The sequence below is a fragment of the Corticium candelabrum genome, chromosome 16 (assembly GCF_963422355.1).
Source record: "Corticium candelabrum chromosome 16, ooCorCand1.1, whole genome shotgun sequence".
In the NCBI taxonomy this organism is placed as follows: domain Eukaryota; kingdom Metazoa; phylum Porifera; class Homoscleromorpha; order Homosclerophorida; family Plakinidae; genus Corticium; species Corticium candelabrum.
Genome location: NC_085100.1, coordinates 810,210 through 831,331, shown reverse-complemented (window position 1 = coordinate 831,331; position 21,122 = coordinate 810,210). Strand labels below are relative to the sequence as shown.

General features: G+C 53.2%; 1 protein-coding gene across 1 annotated transcript in view; it reads left to right on the top strand.

Annotated features, from left to right (window-relative positions):
- LOC134192411 (titin-like) overlaps positions 1-21,122 on the top strand; it is a 41,947-nt gene that overhangs the window by 20,493 nt on the left and 332 nt on the right. Inside the window, exons 48-97 of the mRNA XM_062661150.1 lie at positions 51-374; positions 441-776; positions 848-1,177; positions 1,250-1,567; positions 1,623-1,958; positions 2,036-2,305; positions 2,362-2,691; positions 2,751-3,086; positions 3,149-3,487; positions 3,545-3,871; positions 3,928-4,272; positions 4,327-4,653; positions 4,722-5,021; positions 5,079-5,414; positions 5,483-5,818; positions 5,886-6,212; positions 6,270-6,620; positions 6,679-6,984; positions 7,048-7,488; positions 7,551-7,895; positions 7,957-8,295; positions 8,371-8,697; positions 8,765-9,103; positions 10,186-10,509; positions 10,565-10,891; positions 10,961-11,296; positions 11,367-11,708; positions 11,768-12,088; positions 12,154-12,444; positions 12,509-12,841; positions 13,069-13,395; positions 13,456-13,791; positions 13,853-14,197; positions 14,265-14,948; positions 15,016-15,342; positions 15,419-15,742; positions 15,809-16,144; positions 16,216-16,545; positions 16,618-16,935; positions 16,991-17,326; positions 17,404-17,673; positions 17,730-18,059; positions 18,119-18,454; positions 18,517-18,855; positions 18,913-19,239; positions 19,296-19,640; positions 19,695-20,021; positions 20,090-20,389; positions 20,447-20,782; positions 20,851-21,119. Of these exons, the coding sequence (XP_062517134.1) occupies positions 51-374; positions 441-776; positions 848-1,177; positions 1,250-1,567; positions 1,623-1,958; positions 2,036-2,305; positions 2,362-2,691; positions 2,751-3,086; positions 3,149-3,487; positions 3,545-3,871; positions 3,928-4,272; positions 4,327-4,653; positions 4,722-5,021; positions 5,079-5,414; positions 5,483-5,818; positions 5,886-6,212; positions 6,270-6,620; positions 6,679-6,984; positions 7,048-7,488; positions 7,551-7,895; positions 7,957-8,295; positions 8,371-8,697; positions 8,765-9,103; positions 10,186-10,509; positions 10,565-10,891; positions 10,961-11,296; positions 11,367-11,708; positions 11,768-12,088; positions 12,154-12,444; positions 12,509-12,841; positions 13,069-13,395; positions 13,456-13,791; positions 13,853-14,197; positions 14,265-14,948; positions 15,016-15,342; positions 15,419-15,742; positions 15,809-16,144; positions 16,216-16,545; positions 16,618-16,935; positions 16,991-17,326; positions 17,404-17,673; positions 17,730-18,059; positions 18,119-18,454; positions 18,517-18,855; positions 18,913-19,239; positions 19,296-19,640; positions 19,695-20,021; positions 20,090-20,389; positions 20,447-20,782; positions 20,851-21,119 (16,781 nt within the window). The remainder of the gene's footprint in view (positions 1-50; positions 375-440; positions 777-847; positions 1,178-1,249; positions 1,568-1,622; positions 1,959-2,035; positions 2,306-2,361; positions 2,692-2,750; positions 3,087-3,148; positions 3,488-3,544; positions 3,872-3,927; positions 4,273-4,326; positions 4,654-4,721; positions 5,022-5,078; positions 5,415-5,482; positions 5,819-5,885; positions 6,213-6,269; positions 6,621-6,678; positions 6,985-7,047; positions 7,489-7,550; positions 7,896-7,956; positions 8,296-8,370; positions 8,698-8,764; positions 9,104-10,185; positions 10,510-10,564; positions 10,892-10,960; positions 11,297-11,366; positions 11,709-11,767; positions 12,089-12,153; positions 12,445-12,508; positions 12,842-13,068; positions 13,396-13,455; positions 13,792-13,852; positions 14,198-14,264; positions 14,949-15,015; positions 15,343-15,418; positions 15,743-15,808; positions 16,145-16,215; positions 16,546-16,617; positions 16,936-16,990; positions 17,327-17,403; positions 17,674-17,729; positions 18,060-18,118; positions 18,455-18,516; positions 18,856-18,912; positions 19,240-19,295; positions 19,641-19,694; positions 20,022-20,089; positions 20,390-20,446; positions 20,783-20,850; positions 21,120-21,122) is intronic.

Genomic DNA, 21,122 nt, shown 5'->3' with positions numbered 1-21,122 from the left:
GGCAGAAGAGTTGGGATGCGAGTTCCGTATTGTTTGTCTTGTCGTTTCAGGTTCGGGTAGTCCCGTCATCCAGAGGAGACCGGATGTCGAACCGGTCGTGACCGAGGAAGGCGTCAGTTCTGTGATCGGCCGTCCTGACGTATTGGCATCACGCGGACAGACTCTCACGTTGGCGTGCTCAGCGGAGGGATCTCCCGATCCGACCATCAGCTGGTACAGGAACAAGGGCCAAATAGGCGACAACGATCATTTCGAAGTGACCGACGGTCGACTGACGATCAAGAAAGTAGGCAGACGCGACGAGGGAGATTTTGAATGTCGAGCCGTCAATACGGCAGGACAAGACAGGGAGACGGTGAATGTTCGATTGGCGGGTAAGACGCGTCTCGATACCGCCCCTACTGTGAGTGGTAGTTGATCGGTTCGTATGTTTGCGACAGAGCGACCTGTGATCGAGCGGCGGAGGCCGATGAAGGAAGAAAGGCCGATTTCCGATGCCGACCGTCGTTTCTTTCCGGGACAGGCTGGCGATATTCTGCGGGGACGAGACGCGACGCTGAGTGGTCAAGTATCGGGTCGGCCAAGACCGACGGTGACGTGGCGTCTACCGTCTGGGAGGCAACTGAGACGAGGCGAATCGGATGGCAGAGTGACGGTGCTAAACAATGACGATCTGAAGATAGAGAATGCCCAACCGGAAGACGCCGGGAACTACCGTATCGTCGCTAGCAACAGTGCGGGTGTAGATAAAGTAGACATTCCTGTGACAGTATCGGGTGAGTGGTCTCGAGACGGCTTTCTGTTGGAGCATACGCATTACGTGTTCGCTTTATTGTGATACTTGTAGACCAGCCGCAGATGACGACGAGGCTGACCGACACGGCAACAATAGATGGTGAAAAGGCGTTTCCGGATAAGGACGGGAGACTTCGCGTAAATCCCGGAAGTTCGGTGTCGATGAGCTGCTCGGCGTCCGGTTCGCCGTCTCCCGATCTGAGTTATGCAAAGAACGGTGTAGCCGTGTCGGCTGCAGGTCGAGTGTCGGTCGAGACAACCGACGCGGGTGCTCTCGACTTGACTATCGATGACATACGAGCTTCGGATATGGGTGACTATGTCTGTACGGCAAACAACGATGCAGGCGCAGACTCGTCGAGGATAGTAGTGGCTGTAGCAGGTACGACGATGTCAATGCGCTTTCGGCATGCAATAATTTCGTGCTCTTAATGTGCTGTTGTGTGTTGATAAGACGGACCGAGAATCGACAGACGGCCAGACGATCCGGTTGAGTATTCGGACGCGGGAATGTCGGTTGCAGTCGGTCGTTCCTCTGTTACGGCGCAACCCGGTCGCCAACTTCGGCTCTTGTGCACGGCAGACGGCGATCCACAGCCAACAGTCGAATGGTCGCGTAATGGAAGAGTAATCAGCGACGGCGCCGGTGTCGAACAGTCAGACGGCGTGCTAACGTTTGACAGCTTCTCTGCAGACGATGCCGACGCTTATAGTTGTGTGGCTCGAAACAGCGGTGGTGAGGACCGTGATACCATACACGTAATGGCACCGGGTAAGGAAGTCTTGGTCGTGCGTTATTTTACGTCGTGATGTGCGATTTGCTGCAGTGGCTCCTGTTATTCGTCGCTCTCCAATGTCTCCTACTGAGCGTCCGTTGATCGCCAAAGACGCAGCGTACGACATCGGTCAGGTGGCAGAAGTAGTGGAAGGTTACTCGACGACCATCTCTTGTTCTGCGTCCGGTACGCCGAGTCCGTCTCTACAATGGAGACTTCCGTCCGGTCGCAGGCTGAAACCCGGCCAATCTTACGACAGAGTATCGGTATCTGACGACGGACGGTTGCTTGTAGCAAACACTCGCCTGGACGACAGCGGCAAATACCGTTGTATTGCGAGTAACCCCGCTGGAAGAGATCGAGTGAAGACTGAGCTGAGAGTGATCCGTAAGTTTGTCGTTGCCTCTTCATGTGTCGAACAGAAGACATAATGACCGTGTTCGATTTCTCTCTTCTATCTCTAGCTACGCCTACATCGACGATTAGCGTCGACTCGCCCGAGTCGCCTTCCGACGACGATATTTTGGTCGCCGATTCGAGTACAGAGGTGACGCTGAGCTGTGACGTCGGTTCCCTGTCGGACGCGGACGCGGTGTGGACGCGAGACGGAACAGAGTTCGATCGTGGCAAGAGTCGGGTGACGGTGACCGGTGGTGCGTCCGGTCACGAGTATTCGTGTATTGTCGCAAACGAGGCCGGCAGTGCAGCGGACGCCGTCAACATTCGGGTTGCAGGTGAGACAGGTGGGTGCAGGCTAAGATTTTGCGAGATAACGGTCAGTGCGTTGCAGATACGGGTAAGCCTTTTATTAAACGAACACCGAAAGAACCGCCGTCTTCGCCTCGAAGCGATTCTGTCAATACGTCTGTCGGCCCCCCTGATGTACAAGTTCGTCCCGGTCAGCAACTGACCATTGCGTGTGGAGCAGAGGGCAGACCCGATCCAGAAATAGCGTGGGACGTGGACGGTCAGTCGATCGTCACCGGTGGAAGGTACAACGTTGGCAGCGATGGCAGTCTAGTTATATCGTCGGTGCAACGCGAAGACGAGGGCAGCTACACGTGCACGGCTACCAACACGAACGGTGACGACCGTGCAACCATCGATGTCGTAGTGCCGGGTAGGTGAAGTGTCTCGCTTGTTATTATTGGCGGAACGAGAGTAGTGTCCATTTTACAGAGTCTCCTGTTATCGACGAAAGACGCACAGCAGATCGGGAAGATCCTCCTTCGGATGGTCACTTGTCGTTCGATCCAGGCGAAACCCCACGAGTTGTCAGTGGCAACGACGTCACATTGAAGTGTCCCGTCTCGAGTCATCCCAAAGCCAACGTTGTGTGGCGTTTCGTAGACGGCACAGAACTGGGCATAGGAGAAACGAGCGGCAGAGCGACGGTGTCAGACGACGGCAGTCTAACCATTAGCGACGCCCAACCGAGCGATAGCGCGCTGTATGATTGCGTTGTGGCAAGCGTCGGAGGGACGGACCAAACAGACTTCGATCTAGATGTAGTCGGTGAGCAGACAATAGAGCGATCGTGTCTTGGTGGTAATAATAAGTGCGATGTTTCGTTTCAGCTCCCCCAGAAGTAATCGAGCGTGCCGGCGACAACGTTACGATAGACAACACGTTGGTGAGTCCTTCGGACGAAGACACCGTCATCAGTCGGAGCGGTTCTGACGTCAGTATGTCGTGCACTGCCGTCGGTTCGCCATTGCCAACTATCAGCTGGACACACGAGGGAACGGTCGTCAGTAGCAGCGAATCGGTGTCCATTGTCAGCAGTCAGACTGGCTCAGAGGCGACGAGTCGCTTGACTCTATCCGGAGTGGACGTTTCGGACGCCGGAAGTTACAGCTGCGTTAGCAGCAACCCCGTGGGATCGGATTCGTCGTCTGTCGACATCGAAGTTGCTCGTAAGCGATTTTGTCTTCTGCCATCGTTGTTACTGTACAAGAGAGTGTTGATTTTAGCTACCAACTCACCGGTGATTGACCGACGGCCAGATGAAGAGCCCAGTGTTAGCGCTCAATCGGTCACTACGACTATCGGTCGATCCGACGTGTACGTCGGCGACGGACAAAACTTGCGCGTCAAATGTACCGCCACTGGAAACCCGACGCCGACAGTGACTTGGGAGAAAGGAGGGAACGAAATTGGGTCGACTGGAAGGGTGAGGGTTGAAGCCGAGGGCACTCTGAACGTCGACGATTTCGAAGGCCGGGACGTCGGCGCGTACACTTGCGCGGCTACCAATTCGCAGGGCATCGACAGACAATCCATAAGTGTTTCTAGAGCCGGTAAGGTCGAGAGCTCTTGGCAGCGGTGACGTATTGTATTGTGATGCGTATTGTAGTTGAACCGGTAATCCGTCGTCTTCCCGCACAACCGGACAGTCGGACCGTAGAAGACCAAGATCAAACGTATCGTGTCGGTCCAACGTGCGAGAATGCCCGTGCGGTCGTCGGACGAACGGTTACGTTCCAGTGTCCGGTGTCGTCGAGTCCTCCAGCCGACGTCCGATGGACGTTGCCTTCCGGTAGGGTGTTGAGACGCGAGGAGACGTCGGGAAGAAGTTCTGTAACAGACGACGGCAGTCTGCGTATCAGAAACGTACAAGGTATCGACGACGGTATGTACTGGTGTCGTGCTTCGAACGTGGTGGGCGAAGAGTCAGATTCGTGTAACTTGGTGGTGATCGGTAAGGAGCAATCGTATGCGATCTAGTTTAAGGAAATAAGAGGTATTTGTTTAGAACCTCCTCGTCCTGTCAACGAGACTGTGGTGATGGTAAACGGAATGCGAACGTACCCGTCGACAGACGGAGTAGTGAAAGTACAACGGGACTCGCCGTTTTCCATAGCTTGCTCGTCCGCGGCTCGACCGAAGGCGGAAGCTTACTTTTTGAAAGACGGCGAAATACAGCAGTCTGGTGGCAGATACGACGTGACTGTGGCGGATGACGGATCTCAGATTGAACTTGTGAGGAGGCGAGCTCGGACGCCCGACGTCGGTACCTATTCGTGTGTATTCGAGAATCCGGGCGGAAGTACGTCCAGCCCTGTAGCTCTAGATGTAGTAGGTGAGCTTTCAGATGGAACTTGCTAGAAATCGCACGTGTTCCGTACGAGTAGATGTTCTGTGTTGTAGATGGAACGCCGACAATCATTCGACGACCGGACGTAGAACAAGAGGTCGACGGTAACAGGGTTACTGCTCAAATCGGTAATCCCGATGTCATCGGTGGCGAGGGGCAGACTGTACGTGTCGTGTGCGATGCCGCGGGCTCGGGCGTAAACATCGCGTGGTATGGCCCGGACGGAATGTCTGCTGGGTCTGGAAGCCCGCTTGTGATACGAGAGTTTGATGGTGACAAGGCCGGCATGTACACGTGCGAGGCGACCAACAGAGGAGGAAAAGACACAGAAGCGATAACCGCCGTTCTAGGAGGTAGAATAGTATTGATCATCGAGTTCTTCATTCTAACATTCTATCATCTCTTTATAGAGAGTCCGAAGATTAGCAGTCCCGATCCCGTTGTGCCCGAAAGACCACTCCCAGACGAAGATCGTGAATATCCCGTCGGGCAGATCTCTGACGTCCGTCGTGAAAGGACATTGACGTTGACGTGCTCATCCGTTGGGATACCACCCGGAGACATCTCGTGGACTCTTCCTTCGGGCACGAGTCTTCGTATAGGAGAGTCAGAAGGGCAAGTCAGCGTTAACGACAACGGTGACTTGACGATCCGTGATTCTCGGGACGAAGACGTCGGACAATACACTTGTACGGCAATAAACAGTTTGGGCGCTGTGGGTAGATCGAGCAAAGTCAACGTATACGGTATCTGACAACTCACCTTGTTTGCCATCGTTTGTGTGCTTTTATCGCTGTTTCTCCATGTGCTCTAGTTCCTCCAACGACCGACTTGGACACCGCTCAAGTGGACGGTCAACCGGTGTTTCCGTCACCCTCGACGGGATCCGTAGACGTGCCTCCCGGTTCGCGGTTATCACTAGAGTGTGAAACGTTTGGCGTGCCGAACCCGACAACAACGTGGTTACGAAATGAAATGCCCATCACGCCCGGTGGTCGATTCTCCATCGGAGGAAGGAGCAATTTAGATGGTGTCTCCGTCAGCATGCTGGAAGTGACGAACATGGGTAAAAATGACACGGGCGTTTACACTTGCCTTGCATCTTCAGAAGCAGGCACGAGTAGCAAGGGAACGCTCATTACGGTTGTCGGTGAGCCTGCTGTTACTGCCTGGTTGTGTGTAACGGCTGTTTATCGTGCCGATTGTTTTATCGTCAGGTCGAGGCTCACCGATTATTGTCAGACGCCCAGAGGAGAATCCCGTCGTCACTGATGACTCCGTACAGGCTGTCATCGGGAGACGACGAGTTGTGGTCGGATCGGGGAAGACCTTGAACGTAGACTGCACCGCAAATGGTTCTCCGGATCCGACCATATCTTGGTATAAAGATGATGCTTTCGTGGGTGACAGCGGTAGAGTCCGTGCATTGGCTAACGGCACGTTGGTGGTGTCGAGGTTTAGTGCGTCTGATCGAGGTACTTACAAATGCGAGGCGAAAAATAGCGCTGGAAGAGACTCCGAAATCGCGATTGTGGACGAAGCTTGTAAGTTGCTTTGCTAGTGTTTGTGCTGGACGCGTTGGTCACTTTGCTTTGCCGTAGCACCGCCTCGTCTCGTTGCTCCTCCCCCTGGAGACGAAGAGCAAGAAATCGTCGACGGTGATTTGGTGTATACGGTCGGCAGCATGGCTATCGGAATGGCCGGTAGACGCGTAACGCTACAGTGTCAAGATCGAACAGGGAGACCACCTTCGAACATCAGCTGGACGTTGCCGTCTGGACAAACTCTGGAACCGGGACAGTCCGTTACGGATCCGTCTGCAGTCAGCGTGGACAGAGACCGTTCCAGCTTGACTATTACGTCTGCTTCCAGTGCCAGCGACGGTAGTTACACGTGTCGAGCCAAGAACGTTGCAGGCACAGACGATGCTGCGTCGACAGTCTCTATCTATTGTGAGCGTTGAGCCATATGTTGATGGTAACGTTTGATGATGACAATATTTCTGTTTAGCTCGCCCTGTCGTGACCGTGAAGCCAGCGGATACCGTCGAGATCAACGACAATCCAGTTCCGACCGGTCCGATCGAAGCGAAAGCTGGAGACAAGGTTTCATTCCAGTGTGAGGCAAGCGCTACACCGCAGCCGACGATTGCCTGGTACAAGAACGGTGCTCGAGTCGTAGAGAGCAGTCGCGTCGTGGTCAGTGACAACGGAAATCGTCTCACTGTCAACAAATTCGAAGACGGCGACGCTGGCGTCTATAGTTGCTCGGCTGGTAACGCTGCAGGACAGACCATTTCGGCTGTAGGCGTTCAAGGTCAGACGCAAACGTGTTTGCTTCTCACCAAATCCGATATCATCTAATGTATTTACTTGTTAGCTCGCGTTCCATCGACAGTTGCAACGACATTTCCATCGACAGCTGAACCGACCGTTCCATCGACAGTTGCAACGACATTTCCATCGACAGCTGAACCGACCGTTTCATCGACAGTTCCACCAACAGCTGTAGAAATCATACGGAGGGTGGATCCTCCTGTCGTGTCTGACAGGACAATCTCTGCTTCAGTTGGCTACGCAGAGCCCGTCGAACCTGTACTACGCTGGAACGTCCGTATTGACTGTGCGGCCAAGAACGCCGATACGATTCGTTGGATCGGTCCGGACGGTGTTCTGACATCAAAAGGAAGACGAAGAGTACTCTCTAACGGCACTTTGGTCATCGATGGGATTCCTCGTGGTTATGCTGGTGTCTACCGCTGTGTTGCTAACGACGCGCAGGGAGGGCAGGACGAGGAGGCGATAACGCTGAGGATCCTGAGTTAGTCGTGTCGGTCAGTTAGCCGTTTTGTCGCTGCGTTAGACTTTGCTCGTGTTTTGCAGAACCGCCCACGTTAGAAGAGGTTAAACCAGTCGTAGCGGTCAGACCCATTCCAGACGACGACCGGGTGTTTACTGCAGGACAGAGAGCTGAAGTCGTCGAGGGTCGATCTGTAGTTGTCAACTTCACTGTGACCGATCGAGAACCCGACGAGTATTCAGTGAAATGGAAGCTGCCAGACGGCTCGTTCCTTAGGCCCGGAGACAAAAAGGACAACGTCGAGGTGTCCGCCGACACCCGTTTTCTCACCGTTTCCAATACTCAACCATCAGATATCGGAGACTATAAAGTGGTGGTCACTAACGAGGCCGGTTCGAACGAAGCTTCTGCAAGACTGCAGGTTTTCAGTAAGAAGCGTCGCTTCACTTGCCGCTTAGTTGCTCGTTGACGTTTATTCTTTCTGTACAGCACCGCCGACAGTGGAGTCGGACATCGAGGATGGCGTGCAAGTGAACAACGCGCCCGTAACTTCAGACGAAGGTGTCTTCCGAGCAGACGAGGGAGACAGCATGTCGTTTCAGTTTACAACAAAAGGAAGTCCTGCACCGAATGTTGTCTGGAAGAAAGGAACCGATGTCATAGAGCCCAGTGACGACGTTTTTATTGAAACAACCAAAGGTCGAGATGAAACCACAAGCAGCCTTATACTGCGGAATGTAAAATCGACCGACTCGGGTACTTACAGCGCAGAGGGTGACAACGGAGAGGGTACCGTGGCTCGTTCTTCGGTTGACGTCAGTGTGAGATGTGAGTGCTTTTGAATTGTTGCTACGTATGACCGTACTGTTGGTTTGATTGCATCTGTGTGAATGACGTCTATAGCTCAAGAAGCGGTCAAGATCATCAGAGCACCAGCAAACACTCGGCCTACTGTGACTTCGGCGTCTGTAAGCGCTACCATCGGACAGGACGACGTGCTCGTTCTTCCAAACCAGAGACTGGAAATCGATTGTGCAGCGGCCGGTAGTCCTACGCCCACGGTTACGTGGACAAAAGACTCAAGTTCCCTACCCAGGGGAGCGCAAGCGAGTTCTACTGGGCAACTACAGATTGCCGACTTTGTGCCTAATCGTCACCAAGGGACATACACCTGCTCAGCAGACAACACGGTCACTTCAGATAGACAAGACATCGACGTCGCTGCTCCTGGTAAGCGATTCGTTCGGTTTCTACACAACCGACGTCTGGTATATGCGTTGTTGTGGTAACGTTTTAGTGAGACCTCGTATCGTGGCAAGAACTGAACCAACTCCTCAACCTGGTCGACTTCCTGACGCAGATGTGACGAGCTACGCTGGTCATACTATCAAGATGGTAGAAGGACGTCGACTTACCATCGACGTCGAAGCTACGGGAACGCCGACGCCCACCATCAGATGGCGACTTCCGTCAGGAGATAGAATCGGACGCGGGCAGTCAGTAGGACGCGCTTCCGTTCTAGCCAACGACAGCCTCGTGATCACCGACACTCAACCGTCCGATAGCGGATCTTACAGACCCATAGCATCCAATGCTGCTGGACTGGCGAAGGTGAAGGGTAAAGTGACCGTAGTAGGTAAGTTACTATTCATATTACTTATGTTGACAAATCGTCAGGGTTTTTCCAGGCTACTGTATTTCTCGAATAAACGCCGTATTTCATCTGTTGCTCGAATTTTGAAGAAAAACGTAGGACTTCTTTGGAGGCATTCTTGAGGAAAGCTTTTCTTTAGACTACAGTAAACTATCGATTATCCGACCCCCTTTGAGCAATCTACGGAGAAATAGGGGTCGGATAAGTGAAAAGAACGGACAATCGAAGCGTCGTTCACCCGTACCTCGGAGTTCCAGTCCGCTTTTTTGAGTCCCAATATATCCGTACGTACTCTGAAACATGTACAATACGCTCATGATAAGAATTATTGCACAAACACGTAGTATTCTATAATAAAGTACGTAGAGTATTCTGTAGTCAAAGATCGCAACGAAGGTTATCACATAGGGGATATTAATATCGTTGTCGCTCTTGGTCACGGATTGGTAAGTTCTCGGGAAAATGTCATAGGGCTGCGGCAGAAAAGCGATTGATTTCGCGTTGGCTGTTACAGACAGGTACGTTGTATTGGTTGTTTTCGACAAGACCTGTCAATGGCAAACTGTGCCAAACATGAATTACATCATTCCCGCAAAATCTCTTTCATGCACGTTTCGCGGATCTGATTGGCTTTTCTTCCGCTGTCTCTGGTTCCCATGTACCATCAACACAAACACTGCTGCGTGATTGCACCACACTAAGGGCGTAGCACATTACAGACACAGTCACACGTACATACTCACAAACCGGAAGTCATTCGAGCCCTATAGTGTGAGTACTTTTAGTTCAAATTTTATGTGAAGTCTCTAAGGACGTGCAACAAAACCAGTCTACTCAATGAGGTGAACCTCACTTTTTGTAATGTCAATCATGTCGAGTCGTAACGGTTGATAGTGAAGTGACCATGTGCTTCGAATACAGATTAAAGCTGATTTTAGCATTTTATATTTCATACCAAAATTGACTTTGCTAAAAATAATTAATGTTACTTTTTACTTAATATCACATTGTTCTGATTTTTGTTGGAAACCACGACTTTTTCATTTTCTTTTGTGTTCTTGCAGGATTTCCTAAAGTAGTGAGCGAAGTCAGTGATAACACTCGTCTGGGTACCGACCTCCTTTCTCCCACAACTGGTGGCGACTTTCTGGTGCCGTCAGGAGGCACGCTAGTTATGGAGGGATCGATTAGTGGTGTCGAGTCTGTTCAATGGAGAAAAGACGGCCGTCCCTTGGCAGAAGATAACAGAATTACCCAACAGGTGACTCAGAGCGGTGGCAGTCGATTGATCGTCGGCAACGTACGACAGTCCGATTCCGGCACGTATTCGCTGTATGGAGAAAACGATGCCGGAATAGCAGAAACGTCTGCTGATATTGTTGTGCAAGGTATGCTGTGGGATCGTGTCATTAAGAGATTGCGTAACAATGAATCGTGTTTCAGGTGCTAGTGCTCCCATTATCCAGCGTATGCCATCCACACCGTCCACAGTTACCGACGATAGTATCGAAGTGACGGTCGGTCGACGAGAGGTGATGGTTCCGCGAGGAATGACGTTAGGAATTCGAGGATGGGCGACCGGCGACCCATCGCCATCTTACGGATGGTTGAAAGACGGGTCGCCCGTGAGTGATGGAGGCAAATTCGGTATCGATCCTAGTGGAATGTTACAGGTCAGAAACGTTGGTCCCGGTGAAGCCGGTCGTTACACGTTGGTGGCAACGAACTCGGCCGGAGAAGACCGCGAATCCATCGACGTCGTTCTTCCGGGTAAGAATTGAAACTGCGGTGTTGTCGAGATTTGATACTGTCGTACTTTAATACCCATTTTTGTTGTAGTGCGGCCCGCCATAGAACCCGCCGCGACGGTGAGTCCCGTCCGACCCTTGCCCGACACCGACAGATCGTACGTCGTCACTCAGGACGCCGAGGTAATGGAAGGTCGCAGCGTAAGTATATCGGCAACGGCGACGGGTCGCCCGGCACCCGGAATGACATGGAGACTACCGTCAGGAAGAAGGATTGCTTCCGGAAGGTCGTACGACCGATTTCGAGTAACCGACGACGGCACATTAGTAATCGACGACACCCGACGACAAGACGAGGGAATTTACAGAGCGATTGCAAAGAACATTGCCGGTCTGGCAAAAGCCAAGTCGAGATTGAGAGTCTTCGGTCAGTCGTGCTTGGGCTTATCGCGTCTTACCCAATTCACAATGACCGTCGATTGTGTTATTGTCTGTAGTACCGCCGTCATTGGATAGACCGTTGGATCAGTCCGTTTCGGTCGGTGACAGACCCGTGCTACCGTCTCGATCACAGCGTACCGTATCCGCGGTGTTCGGAGAGCCATTCTCGATTACCGCATCGGTTCGAGGAGTTCCTCAGCCAGAGATATCTTGGTCTCACAACGGCGAGGTCATCTCTCCCACCGATAGGGTTTCGACGACGACGACGACCGTCGGAGACAGAACCGTCAGTACGCTCACCGTCAGCACAGCGGAAAGCGACGATGCCGGAATGTATGCAGTGCAGGTTAATGGAGATTCGGGATCGACTTCGGACTCCGTCGACGTGTCGGTGCAGGGTACGTCGATAATTGTGGTCGCATCGTTACGTTGTACATTTGGGCTGTTTGGTCTGTAGCGAGTGGTGCACCCGTGATCAATCGAGTTCCAGACAGGGAAGACGTCGTATCGGATTCGACGATCGGCAGTGTCATCGGCAGACCGAACTTACGCGTTCTGCCCGGCGAGACGGCGGAGGTGGCGTGCACGGCTAAGGGTAGTCCCAATCCAACGATATCGTGGAATCGCAATGGAGAATCGATCGGTGAGAGCGGTCGAGCTCGTGTACTTGCTAACGGCGTGTTGCAAGTGACCGACTTACAAGAAGCCGAGACGTATACGTGCGTGGCAAGCAACGATTACGGAGACGACCGAGAAACGATGACGCTCGAGCCGGCAGGTACGACTGTGACTACACGAGTGAGTTTGCACGTGTTTTACTCTATGGTAAATGGTATTTCTTAGAGGCTCCTCGATTCGATCGTCTCTATCCAGCAGGAGTGTCATTGAACGTTGGCAAAGGCAACGACCTCGACGTTGACGTTTCGTATAGTGGCAATCCACGTCCCGATGTCATTTGGAGCTTGCCCAGCGGGAGAAGGCTGCGTGTTGGCGAAACGTACGGAAGATTCAGCGTGTCAGACGGCGGCTCGCTTCGTATAAACGATTCCGAAGCGGCCGATTCTGGATCGTACCGAGCCATCGCCGTTAATCGTGCAGGTCAAGACGAGACGGATACACTCGTTCGTGTAGTGGGTAGGTGACGTAGGCAAGATCTTACGGTATCTTTACTTTCATCTTTGTTTAATTTCGTCTATAGAACCGGTCGACGTCGTATCGCCGGCTGACGAGAACGTTTTCGTCGACCAAATTCGCCAATTACCGACATCGGAGGGTCCGTACTCAGTGCGCGAAGACTCGACTCTGTCCATTGCATGCGGTTTCAACGGCGTGGCGAGTGAAGACGTAACGTGGAAGCGCGACGGATCAGCAATACCACTGACGAGCGACGATAGGCTAAGCGTAACGAGTAGTCGAAGCGGCAGTAAATTGACGGTAAGTAACGTGAAGGCGGCAGACGGCGGACAATACGTGTGTCAAGGACGTCGAGACGGGCAAGAAGCGTCGTCTTCTGTAGATATCACAGTTGCTGGTACGTGTAAAGTATTAAAACGGTTGGATCGCGCATGTTCTACTCGGTAACGTCGTCGTACGACACGCTTTCTTAAACGTGAAAACGTGTATAAGTATACAGCGCAGCAAGGTCATCTAAAGATTTAGGTTTCGAGTCGCGCACGCGCGTGTCTGCAACCCGGTCGCTTTAAAAAGTAATTTTCTTTGCACCGCACCGACATCTTACATCTTGCTCTGTCTATGCAGCTCCCGATGAACCGCTCATAAATCGGCGCGCCGACGTAAAAGAAAAGGAAGCACCGGGTGATGTGTCCGTGAGTGTAGCCGAACCCGAGGTGTTTGTGCGAGCTGGAGAAAAGTTGTCTGTCAAATGCAATGCCACCGGAACTCCGACGCCATCCATTAGCTGGCAGAAGGACGGATCGAATGTGATATCCAACACACGAGCGAACATCCGTTCGGACGGTACTCTACAGATTAGTGAGTTGGAAAGAGACGACGTGGGATCTTACGCTTGCACGGCAACGAGTGGCTCGAATACGGATTCTCAGCAAATTCAAGTGTCTCTGTTAGGTAAATCGCTTGTCTTTGTTCGATAGTGACGCTTAAGCATTGAGATGTGTCTTTTGTTAGAACGACCGTCAGTCGCAGATCCTCCATCCCGAACACCGGAAAGGCCTCTGCCAGACAGAGACGTGTCGTACGTTGCCGGTCAAACGTCGGAGGTCGTCGAAGGACGGACCGTTAGAGTGACGGTTCCTATTCTTGGAGAACCGACTCCGCGCGTGACTTGGACTCTACCGTCTGGGCAGCGTCTGCAGCCCGGCGAAAGGTCCGATCGCTTCACAGTTACAGACGACGGTTCGTTGCAAATAGAAGATAGTCAGACTGACGATTCGGGAGACTATCGAGTGACTGCGAGCAATGCAGCAGGAGAGACGTCTGTTGTGACGCCTGTGTCAGTATTCGGTAAGATTCTCGTCTCTTCCTCCTAATAGTGTCGTTCTCGTGGTGACGACTCGTTTTCTAGCTCCGCCGTCCATCACCAGAGAAGTCGAAGACAACGTGTCCGAAAGGGATGCGACCGGACGAGATACGCCCGTACTACCGTCTTCCGATGGAACGATCAAAATAGAGAGAGGAAACAGTCTGGTCATGGAAGGTGCGGCGAGCGGTCGGCCGCCTCCGAGTGTCAGGTTCTTGAAGGACGGCGAGACCATTTCGGCCGGCGATCGGTATTCTCTCGATCGAACTCCCGACGGCGGTCTCCGTCTCACTGTGGCCGACGTCGAACCCGACGACAGCGGAGAATACACATTCGTGGCTCAGAACGAAGGAGGCGTAACGAGCTCGTCTCAACAGATCTCCGTATCAGGTATTTCGAGTAGGCGAAATTTGTTGTGGGTGGTCTAATTAATGCGACGATTTGTGTTACGGTACAGCGACTTCTGACGCTCCAGTTCTCAACAGAAGAAGAGGAGGGAGACCTCAGATATCAGGACGAGACATCACAGCAACCGTGGGAGAAACGGCCAAAATTGAAGCAAAGGAGAGAGGAGACGTGACGCTGCAGTGCAGTGCTCGCGGCGCAGAGCCTATTACATTCTCTTGGATGAGGAACGATCAGCCGGTGAGCAGCGGCGGCCGCACGACAATCACTTCGGACTCTTCGAGCAGCTCTTTAGAAATCGACGAATTTGCCAGACGTTTCGAGGGCACGTACTCGTGTCGAGCCAGCAACAGCGACGGCGCAGACTCTGAATCGATCGACGTAGCTTTGGACTCTCCGGTGCGGCCGACGATCGTTCAACCTGCAGATAAATCTGCACCATCTCCCGTTCCTAGAGGAGACGTGACCTACTCGGCCGGTCAACAAGCCGTGGTGGTGCAAGGCAGAAACGTGAGGATAGGCGTGTCTGCTTACGGTCGACCGACTCCGACCATCAGTTGGAGAATCCCCAACGGAAAGAGACTAGGACCGGGCCAGTCGAGCGGTCGAGTTCGTGTTCTCGACGACGATACACTGGTGATAGACAATGCGCAAGTCGAAGACGAAGGAGCGTACAGACCTATTGCAAGCAATATCGCTGGGTTGGCTAAAATCAAGTCGAGACTCAGTGTCATCGGTAAAGCACTCGACGGTGTCGTTTCGGTGACGGCAACTAATGACTATTGTGTTTGTGTGCGTTGTAGTGCCTCCGCGTTTGTCGGAGACCATCGGAGACCACGTCGTCGTGGATGGACAAGACGTGTCGGCTAATAAGTACGGCACCGTGCGTGTAGAACCCGGTTCGTCGTTTTCGGTTAGCTGTTCTGCACGTGGGGTACCCAAACCCAATTTGAGATTCGTTAGAGGAGATGACTTGATCAGCAGTGGAGGACGGTATTCGATCGAGAGCAATGGCGAGAGATCGACGTTGACGGTCGATATGGTAGAGGACGACGACAGAGGATCATATTCGTGCATTGCCGAGAACAGTGGTGGTGCAACGTCGTCTACTGTTGAAATAGAAACCATTCGTAAGTATTAATAGTAACCATCGCATGGCAGAAGAGTTGGGATGCGAGTTCCGTATTGTTTGTCTTGTCGTTTCAGGTTCGGGTAGTCCCGTCATCCAGAGGAGACCGGATGTCGAACCGGTCGTGACCGAGGAAGGCGTCAGTTCTGTGATCGGCCGTCCTGACGTATTGGCATCACGCGGACAGACTCTCACGTTGGCGTGCTCAGCGGAGGGATCTCCCGATCCGACCATCAGCTGGTACAGGAACAAGGGCCAAATAGGCGACAACGATCATTTCGAAGTGACCGACGGTCGACTGACGATCAAGAAAGTAGGCAGACGCGACGAGGGAGATTTTGAATGTCGAGCCGTCAATACGGCAGGACAAGACAGGGAGACGGTGAATGTTCGATTGGCGGGTAAGACGCGTCTCGATACCGCCCCTACTGTGAGTGGTAGTTGATCGGTTCGTATGTTTGCGACAGAGCGACCTGTGATCGAGCGGCGGAGGCCGATGAAGGAAGAAAGGCCGATTTCCGATGCCGACCGTCGTTTCTTTCCGGGACAGGCTGGCGATATTCTGCGGGGACGAGACGCGACGCTGAGTGGTCAAGTATCGGGTCGGCCAAGACCGACGGTGACGTGGCGTCTACCGTCTGGGAGGCAACTGAGACGAGGCGAATCGGATGGCAGAGTGACGGTGCTAAACAATGACGATCTGAAGATAGAGAATGCCCAACCGGAAGACGCCGGGAACTACCGTATCGTCGCTAGCAACAGTGCGGGTGTAGATAAAGTAGACATTCCTGTGACAGTATCGGGTGAGTGGTCTCGAGACGGCTTTCTGTTGGAGCATACGCATTACGTGTTCGCTTTATTGTGATACTTGTAGACCAGCCGCAGATGACGACGAGGCTGACCGACACGGCAACAATAGATGGTGAAAAGGCGTTTCCGGATAAGGACGGGAGACTTCGCGTAAATCCCGGAAGTTCGGTGTCGATGAGCTGCTCGGCGTCCGGTTCGCCGTCTCCCGATCTGAGTTATGCAAAGAACGGTGTAGCCGTGTCGGCTGCAGGTCGAGTGTCGGTCGAGACAACCGACGCGGGTGCTCTCGACTTGACTATCGATGACATACGAGCTTCGGATATGGGTGACTATGTCTGTACGGCAAACAACGATGCAGGCGCAGACTCGTCGAGGATAGTAGTGGCTGTAGCAGGTACGACGATGTCAATGCGCTTTCGGCATGCAATAATTTCGTGCTCTTAATGTGCTGTTGTGTGTTGATAAGACGGACCGAGAATCGACAGACGGCCAGACGATCCGGTTGAGTATTCGGACGCGGGAATGTCGGTTGCAGTCGGTCGTTCCTCTGTTACGGCGCAACCCGGTCGCCAACTTCGGCTCTTGTGCACGGCAGACGGCGATCCACAGCCAACAGTCGAATGGTCGCGTAATGGAAGAGTAATCAGCGACGGCGCCGGTGTCGAACAGTCAGACGGCGTGCTAACGTTTGACAGCTTCTCTGCAGACGATGCCGACGCTTATAGTTGTGTGGCTCGAAACAGCGGTGGTGAGGACCGTGATACCATACACGTAATGGCACCGGGTAAGGAAGTCTTGGTCGTGCGTTATTTTACGTCGTGATGTGCGATTTGCTGCAGTGGCTCCTGTTATTCGTCGCTCTCCAATGTCTCCTACTGAGCGTCCGTTGATCGCCAAAGACGCAGCGTACGACATCGGTCAGGTGGCAGAAGTAGTGGAAGGTTACTCGACGACCATCTCTTGTTCTGCGTCCGGTACGCCGAGTCCGTCTCTACAATGGAGACTTCCGTCCGGTCGCAGGCTGAAACCCGGCCAATCTTACGACAGAGTATCGGTATCTGACGACGGACGGTTGCTTGTAGCAAACACTCGCCTGGACGACAGCGGCAAATACCGTTGTATTGCGAGTAACCCCGCTGGAAGAGATCGAGTGAAGACTGAGCTGAGAGTGATCCGTAAGTTTGTCGTTGCCTCTTCATGTGTCGAACAGAAGACATAATGACCGTGTTCGATTTCTCTCTTCTATCTCTAGCTACGCCTACATCGACGATTAGCGTCGACTCGCCCGAGTCGCCTTCCGACGACGATATTTTGGTCGCCGATTCGAGTACAGAGGTGACGCTGAGCTGTGACGTCGGTTCCCTGTCGGACGCGGACGCGGTGTGGACGCGAGACGGAACAGAGTTCGATCGTGGCAAGAGTCGGGTGACGGTGACCGGTGGTGCGTCCGGTCACGAGTATTCGTGTATTGTCGCAAACGAGGCCGGCAGTGCAGCGGACGCCGTCAACATTCGGGTTGCAGGTGAGACAGGTGGGTGCAGGCTAAGATTTTGCGAGATAACGGTCAGTGCGTTGCAGATACGGGTAAGCCTTTTATTAAACGAACACCGAAAGAACCGCCGTCTTCGCCTCGAAGCGATTCTGTCAATACGTCTGTCGGCCCCCCTGATGTACAAGTTCGTCCCGGTCAGCAACTGACCATTGCGTGTGGAGCAGAGGGCAGACCCGATCCAGAAATAGCGTGGGACGTGGACGGTCAGTCGATCGTCACCGGTGGAAGGTACAACGTTGGCAGCGATGGCAGTCTAGTTATATCGTCGGTGCAACGCGAAGACGAGGGCAGCTACACGTGCACGGCTACCAACACGAACGGTGACGACCGTGCAACCATCGATGTCGTAGTGCCGGGTAGGTGAAGTGTCTCGCTTGTTATTATTGGCGGAACGAGAGTAGTGTCCATTTTACAGAGTCTCCTGTTATCGACGAAAGACGCACAGCAGATCGGGAAGATCCTCCTTCGGATGGTCACTTGTCGTTCGATCCAGGCGAAACCCCACGAGTTGTCAGTGGCAACGACGTCACATTGAAGTGTCCCGTCTCGAGTCATCCCAAAGCCAACGTTGTGTGGCGTTTCGTAGACGGCACAGAACTGGGCATAGGAGAAACGAGCGGCAGAGCGACGGTGTCAGACGACGGCAGTCTAACCATTAGCGACGCCCAACCGAGCGATAGCGCGCTGTATGATTGCGTTGTGGCAAGCGTCGGAGGGACGGACCAAACAGACTTCGATCTAGATGTAGTCGGTGAGCAGACAATAGAGCGATCGTGTCTTGGTGGTAATAATAAGTGCGATGTTTCGTTTCAGCTCCCCCAGAAGTAATCGAGCGTGCCGGCGACAACGTTACGATAGACAACACGTTGGTGAGTCCTTCGGACGAAGACACCGTCATCAGTCGGAGCGGTTCTGACGTCAGTATGTCGTGCACTGCCGTCGGTTCGCCATTGCCAACTATCAGCTGGACACACGAGGGAACGGTCGTCAGTAGCAGCGAATCGGTGTCCATTGTCAGCAGTCAGACTGGCTCAGAGGCGACGAGTCGCTTGACTCTATCCGGAGTGGACGTTTCGGACGCCGGAAGTTACAGCTGCGTTAGCAGCAACCCCGTGGGATCGGATTCGTCGTCTGTCGACATCGAAGTTGCTCGTAAGCGATTTTGTCTTCTGCCATCGTTGTTACTGTACAAGAGAGTGTTGATTTTAGCTACCAACTCACCGGTGATTGACCGACGGCCAGATGAAGAGCCCAGTGTTAGCGCTCAATCGGTCACTACGACTATCGGTCGATCCGACGTGTACGTCGGCGACGGACAAAACTTGCGCGTCAAATGTACCGCCACTGGAAACCCGACGCCGACAGTGACTTGGGAGAAAGGAGGGAACGAAATTGGGTCGACTGGAAGGGTGAGGGTTGAAGCCGAGGGCACTCTGAACGTCGACGATTTCGAAGGCCGGGACGTCGGCGCGTACACTTGCGCGGCTACCAATTCGCAGGGCATCGACAGACAATCCATAAGTGTTTCTAGAGCCGGTAAGGTCGAGAGCTCTTGGCAGCGGTGACGTATTGTATTGTGATGCGTATTGTAGTTGAACCGGTAATCCGTCGTCTTCCCGCACAACCGGACAGTCGGACCGTAGAAGACCAAGATCAAACGTATCGTGTCGGTCCAACGTGCGAGAATGCCCGTGCGGTCGTCGGACGAACGGTTACGTTCCAGTGTCCGGTGTCGTCGAGTCCTCCAGCCGACGTCCGATGGACGTTGCCTTCCGGTAGGGTGTTGAGACGCGAGGAGACGTCGGGAAGAAGTTCTGTAACAGACGACGGCAGTCTGCGTATCAGAAACGTACAAGGTATCGACGACGGTATGTACTGGTGTCGTGCTTCGAACGTGGTGGGCGAAGAGTCAGATTCGTGTAACTTGGTGGTGATCGGTAAGGAGCAATCGTATGCGATCTAGTTTAAGGAAATAAGAGGTATTTGTTTAGAACCTCCTCGTCCTGTCAACGAGACTGTGGTGATGGTAAACGGAATGCGAACGTACCCGTCGACAGACGGAGTAGTGAAAGTACAACGGGACTCGCCGTTTTCCATAGCTTGCTCGTCCGCGGCTCGACCGAAGGCGGAAGCTTACTTTTTGAAAGACGGCGAAATACAGCAGTCTGGTGGCAGATACGACGTGACTGTGGCGGATGACGGATCTCAGATTGAACTTGTGAGGAGGCGAGCTCGGACGCCCGACGTCGGTACCTATTCGTGTGTATTCGAGAATCCGGGCGGAAGTACGTCCAGCCCTGTAGCTCTAGATGTAGTAGGTGAGCTTTCAGATGGAACTTGCTAGAAATCGCACGTGTTCCGTACGAGTAGATGTTCTGTGTTGTAGATGGAACGCCGACAATCATTCGACGACCGGACGTAGAACAAGAGGTCGACGGTAACAGGGTTACTGCTCAAATCGGTAATCCCGATGTCATCGGTGGCGAGGGGCAGACTGTACGTGTCGTGTGCGATGCCGCGGGCTCGGGCGTAAACATCGCGTGGTATGGCCCGGACGGAATGTCTGCTGGGTCTGGAAGCCCGCTTGTGATACGAGAGTTTGATGGTGACAAGGCCGGCATGTACACGTGCGAGGCGACCAACAGAGGAGGAAAAGACACAGAAGCGATAACCGCCGTTCTAGGAGGTAGAATAGTATTGATCATCGAGTTCTTCATTCTAACATTCTATCATCTCTTTATAGAGAGTCCGAAGATTAGCAGTCCCGATCCCGTTGTGCCCGAAAGACCACTCCCAGACGAAGATCGTGAATATCCCGTCGGGCAGATCTCTGACGTCCGTCGTGAAAGGACATTGACGTTGACGTGCTCATCCGTTGGGATACCACCCGGAGACATCTCGTGGACTCTTCCTTCGGGCACGAGTCTTCGTATAGGAGAGTCAGAAGGGCAAGTCAGCGTTAACGACAACGGTGACTTGACGATCCGTGATTCTCGGGACGAAGACGTCGGACAATACACTTGTACGGCAATAAACAGTTTGGGCGCTGTGGGTAGATCGAGCAAAGTCAACGTATACGGTATCTGACAACTCACCTTGTTTGCCATCGTTTGTGTGCTTTTATCGCTGTTTCTCCATGTGCTCTAGTTCCTCCAACGACCGACTTGGACACCGCTCAAGTGGACGGTCAACCGGTGTTTCCGTCACCCTCGACGGGATCCGTAGACGTGCCTCCCGGTTCGCGGTTATCACTAGAGTGTGAAACGTTTGGCGTGCCGAACCCGACAACAACGTGGTTACGAAATGAAATGCCCATCACGCCCGGTGGTCGATTCTCCATCGGAGGAAGGAGCAATTTAGATGGTGTCTCCGTCAGCATGCTGGAAGTGACGAACATGGGTAAAAATGACACGGGCGTT